The sequence below is a fragment of the Salvia hispanica genome, chromosome 5 (assembly GCF_023119035.1).
Source record: "Salvia hispanica cultivar TCC Black 2014 chromosome 5, UniMelb_Shisp_WGS_1.0, whole genome shotgun sequence".
NCBI lineage: Eukaryota > Viridiplantae > Streptophyta > Magnoliopsida > Lamiales > Lamiaceae > Salvia > Salvia hispanica.
The window spans coordinates 26,839,615-26,844,900 of NC_062969.1; the positions used below are offsets into that span (position 1 = coordinate 26,839,615).

General features: G+C 45.5%; 1 protein-coding gene across 1 annotated transcript; it reads right to left on the reverse strand.

Moving 5' to 3' along the window:
* LOC125189729 (glycine-rich cell wall structural protein 1.0-like) lies at positions 1–4,131 on the reverse strand. Its single transcript, XM_048086971.1, has 2 exons — positions 4,123–4,131; positions 1–501 (listed from the first exon to the last, which is right to left on the reverse strand). Exons 1-2 carry the CDS (start codon positions 4,129–4,131, stop codon positions 1–3), a joined length of 510 nt encoding a protein of 169 aa, XP_047942928.1.
* Between the last annotated feature and the right edge of the window lie 1,155 nt (positions 4,132–5,286).

Sequence of the window (5,286 nt, forward strand, 5' to 3'; positions counted from 1 at the left end):
CTATTCGGAAACCGCGGCCAATGGCCTTTCCGCCAACAATCCCTTTCTCCCCCGCTGCTCTCCGCCGCGATCGCCTCTAATCCCCTCGCCGTCGTCGGTCTCATCCTCTCCACCAGTAGTAAACCCGCCACCCGCAACACCCTCTCCCTCAATACCCTTCCCTCCTCCGGTCGCTCCTTCCTCCCCCCACCCGCCGCCGCCAACTCCATCCCCTCCGCCAGCACCCGCGGAGGACCCGGCATAGCCACCACCGCCGCTGGTTTCATCTCCCTCGCCTCCCGCACCGCCGCCGCCGCTCTTCCTATGGCTGACGCCGCCGACCACGGGAACAGACACTCCGCCGCTGCCTGGAATTGCCTTCCTGCCACCGCTTGTGCCGGACTTGTTTCTGACGCCGCCGCAAATGCCGGTGGGGGTGGGGGTACGGGTCTTCCGGTGCCTCAGTTGCCGGGGTTCTTTCCGCCGTCGCTGGTAGGTGATCCGATACCATTTGCGACTACGCTGGGATAGTAAAAGGTCACTTTGTTATTGGTGACATTTTGGAATATTTAAAATGTAATAAAAGCCATTTGTTACCTTTTATCTTTTGAAAATGTTAAAATGTTTTAGAAGATATTGGTTTTTATAATTTTTTAAGAAATTTAAAATGTTCTGAAGATATTGGAGATTCATAAATGTTTTAGAAAATGTTAGAAATACTTTTAAAAAAAATTGAAATGTTTTAGAAGATGTTGGAGGTGTTAAACATGGTCTCTCTATAAATATTTAGGAGGGGCTCACTTTCTCTTAAATACCCAGACAAGGGTCCAAAACTGGAGAATTCCTAGTGTTCACTTTTCATGTTTAAAAACAAGTCGGGCCTAGTTATATAGCTGGGCCCGCACTATTCACAAGATATACGTCAGATTCAAAACATCTGAAATTGGTGATATTCAATTCTGTCATTATATTGTTTGACCCATAATAGCTTATGAAACTCATCCCCGTCAAGGACCGGCCGCACCGACGCCCTCCGCCGCGACGAATCCTTGCTGCTGCCCTCCTTGAACGACGTCGACACGGTTAGCAGCTTCGACACCTGCGAATTATCGCTGACCTCTCCGAGTCTCTGAGCGGGTATTGGTATGTAGCTAGAGAGAGAGATCTGGGTGTTGAAGGTGTATAATTTGTGGGAAGATGAGAGAGTTTTCACATTTGAGTAAGGGGAATTATTTTGGTCCGCAGTTTTGTATTTTTTTTAAATAATGCACAAAATCAAAATCGCCCACTATTCTTGATCACCGAATGGATCGTAACAATCTACAATTATGTGGGCCATACTAGACCAAATCAGTCCAAGATATATTTCTATTCGTTTTCTATCAAAGAAGGTGAACGGGTTATGACTCTCATATATCAACTTGCTTACCAAATTTATACATAGCTATTTCTCCTTCTCTTACACATGCATGCCCTTTAAGTGTTAATGTATCGTGGAGTCTATTGTTTGTTTACCGTATGTGTAGTTAAATTATATCTAATTAAATAATAATTAGTTAAGTTCATGATTTAATGTTATAAATTTGGAAATTTTAGATTGCAACTTCGAATGAGTTAGTTATGAATTTTTGCGTGTTGACTTTCATATTCGGACAAGTGCCCTAAAGGAGGTTCAATTATTGTATTTTAGATGGACTTTTGAGTGCAAAAATTTATAGATTGGATATTTTGCTAGCAAATATTAATAAATTTCAAAAGTCAAAACATGCATGATTTCATAAATGCAACAATTTTGGCTATTTGAGTCGTATGCTAGGAAATGTTATTACATTGATCAGTCAAAATTTAGTAACATTGAAAATTCTAATACTCTGCAAATTATCCCAACGGAGGTATTTGATTTTATTTTGCATGATTATAATAGAAGGATATACGGATACGGGGAATAAGAATATGACAATCAGATACTACATCCGTCCCAACTAAATTGAGTTATATATTCCTCTTTAGATGTCCTAACTAAGTTAAGTCATTTTCTTTTTTGATAAAAAATAAAATATCCTATCACTTTTATTTTATTCTATCATCACTTCTTATATTTCCTACTTTTCAATAAAATTTTATAATCTCAATGCCCAAAAGTTTTGACTCAACTTAATTGGGACGGAGGGAGTACTATTATAACTCATATACAAATGAACTTTGGTGGAAATAAAATCAAGTTAAGAGTTTTAAGTATGTTTTTAAGCCCCATTATTTGTAACCTTAGATCAATACACTTGGCAACGCATATCATGGTAATCTATTAAACGGTGTTATTACATGCCCTAATTTTCTATTTTAGTTCGTCCTTCGGTGCGTCCACAGTGATTCCAAAAATGAATCCGAAAATCAGCGATAACGCATTTCACAATTTTTCATATTTTGATATGATATTTTAATTTTTTATTTAGAAAACAAATACACATATTAGATTAAAATACCAATACGATCTAAAAATCATTACAAAAATAATATTTTATTCTATTATAATATATACATTTAACTTTAATTTTTTGCACCTAATAAATAGAAGAAGAATGAAGGTAGCTAAAAAGAAAATAATATTGTACTGGTATTACAATTATAAGAGCATCTCCAATGGTCGGCTAGCGACCGGTTAGCCGATTCTTCGCGCTGGCCGATCGGCTAGCCGAACTATTGGAGGCGGCCAGCGCGAAATCGGCGAGCGGATCGGCGTGGGCTAGCCGATGCGCTGGCCGATCGGCTAGCCGCCATTGTGGCGGCCCGATCGGCCAGCGCCGATTTTTTTTTGTTTGTTTTTTTTTTTAAAAAAAACCTATATAAACGCAATTTTCGTTTCATTTTCATTTGCACCACTTGTTTTAACGAGTTTTCTCTCTCTCTAACTTTCCGTACAAGAGCATCATCGAGCGATGGATCACAACAATGAGTCCAGTCCGGCGACGAGTGGATCTCGCAGACTCCCACGATACCTGTGGGATCGGATGGGGGCGAGATGGGCGCGGATGGGCCCGGGGTTTAACATCCCTTGGAATCAGATGATGGGGATGATGGCCGGTGCGCCGGGGGGGATGCAAGGGGGGAACCATGGGGGTATGCCGGGGGCGGGGAGCGGCGGGCGATCGGCGCACTGGATGGGGGGTATGCCCCGGATGCAAAGCAGCGAGATGATGGGGATGATGTGGCGGGGGGGGGGCGGGATGCAGGGGGGGTGCAGCCACGGTATGCATCCCGGGATGCGGGGGGGATGCGGGGGTCACCGGGGAGGGGACACGGTATATCGTCCCTCGCTTGATTTTTTGACAGGCTTCGTCTCACACGTCGACCCAGAGTGGAGACGCAGTTCACTGGCGATGACCTTTGTCATTGCATGATATGAGGATCGATCTCGGGGATCCGGATACTCCCGTTCCGGCGAGGCGGGCCGCGCCGAAGAAGAAGACGAGAGGGAAGGCCAAGGCGGTCGGCAAGTCATCGCAGCCCGCTGTTGACGACACCCCTGGCCGGAGGAAGTGGACGGAGGATGAGTATGCCGGGGTGGCCAGGGGGTGGTTGGAGGTGTGCGACGATCCGTAGGTTGCGAACAACCAGCGGGTCGTCAACATGTGGGCGAAGATCAGAGCTGCCTATAGGAGGCACGCCCGCACGGGAAGGACTTCGGCGGGGAGGAGGTCCGGAAGGGGTGGGAGCGCATCGGGGCCGCGGTGGGCCGTTTTGCGAATTTGTACGCCAACGCCCTCCGTCGGCTCGGTAGTGGGCGGGAATGAGGACGACGCCCGGAGGATAGCCGAGTCGGTTCCCCTTGGCGGGGAAGTTTAAGGAGTTCACCTTGCAGGAGTGCTTCTTGTTGGCGAAGGACTCCGAGAAGTTACGGGGCGGGTGCGCGACGCTGGGTGGCCGAAGAAGAGAGGCTGAACTATACCGGCGCGACTACGGCGGCGGCAACGGCGGATCCCACGACCTCCCCCCGGATGCGAGGAGTTTCCATCCCCTCCTTCATTTGCTGGTCGCCCCCACCCGGTTGGACAGAAGCGGGCGCAACAGGCTGCGAGGGGCGGATCCCCCCTATTGCCCCGCGAGGTCCAGTCCTCCGCCCTCCCACCCGCCCCACTCGAGTACACTCTCCATTTGCGTAACCGTACGCGGGATCGGATGTACAAGGTCTTCCAAGATTGGAGGACCGCCACTGACCCCACAAAGAAGATGTTTCTTCACTCGATGCTCGAGAGCATGCGGGTTAATTTGGAAATCGCGAGGGCACGGCTAGTGGGTTCCGGCGTGGGCTCAGATACCACGGGTGGCGGCGGCGGCAGCGGCAACGGCAGCGGCAGCGGCGACGGCGATGAGGAGTAGAGAGTGGCGGGGCTCGTGTGTGGAAGCCCTTTTTTTTAAAAAAAAATCATGTACTTTTTTTTTAAAATCTTTGTAATTTTTTTTAATGGAATGGATTAATTTTCCCGTATATGTCTCGTAAATTTAATTCCGTATTTTAATCGTAATTTTAATTCCGTAAATGTAGTATATTTTGAATTATTTTTATTGCGGCTGGCCTATGGCTGGCCTAAATCTGATGTGGCAGGTAGATTTTTTAGTGTTGCTGACGTGGCAGGGGAGAGAATGGCTAGCCTATTGCTGGCCTATGTACCATTGGAGATGCTCTAAAAGAGGGGGGAAAATTGTTGCAGAATTAGGCCAGCCACTCTCTCTCCCTGCCACGTCGGCGGCACTAAAAATCCACACTGCCACATCAGATTTAGGCCGGCCATAGGCCAGCCGTAATAAAAATAATTCAAAATATACTACATTTACGGAATTAAAATTACGATTAAATTACCGAATTAAATTTACGAGACATATACGGGAAAATTCATTAATTTTATTTAAATTAAAAAAAGTAAATTAACTAAAAATCAAAACAATTACATAATAAAAAAAATCTGGGCTTCCACACACGAGCCACCGCCCCACTCTACTCCTCACTAATTTATTAAAAAAATACATTAAAAAATGTTAGTATGCCTTGAATCCGTTATAGGTCTTAGTTTTTTATTGGGTTAGTTGTTGTTGTCTATCGCTAGATGTTGCTCTTGTACAGAAATTTAGAGATAGAGAAAATCGCGTTTATATAGTTTTTCAAAAATTAAAAAAAAAAGAATTAAAAAAAAATTAAAAAAAAGTAAAAAAAAAATTAAAAAATAGCGCTGGCCGATCGGGCCGCCACAATGGCGGCCAGCGCATCGGCCAGCCACACGCGATCGGCTAGCCCACGCCGGTTTTTTTACC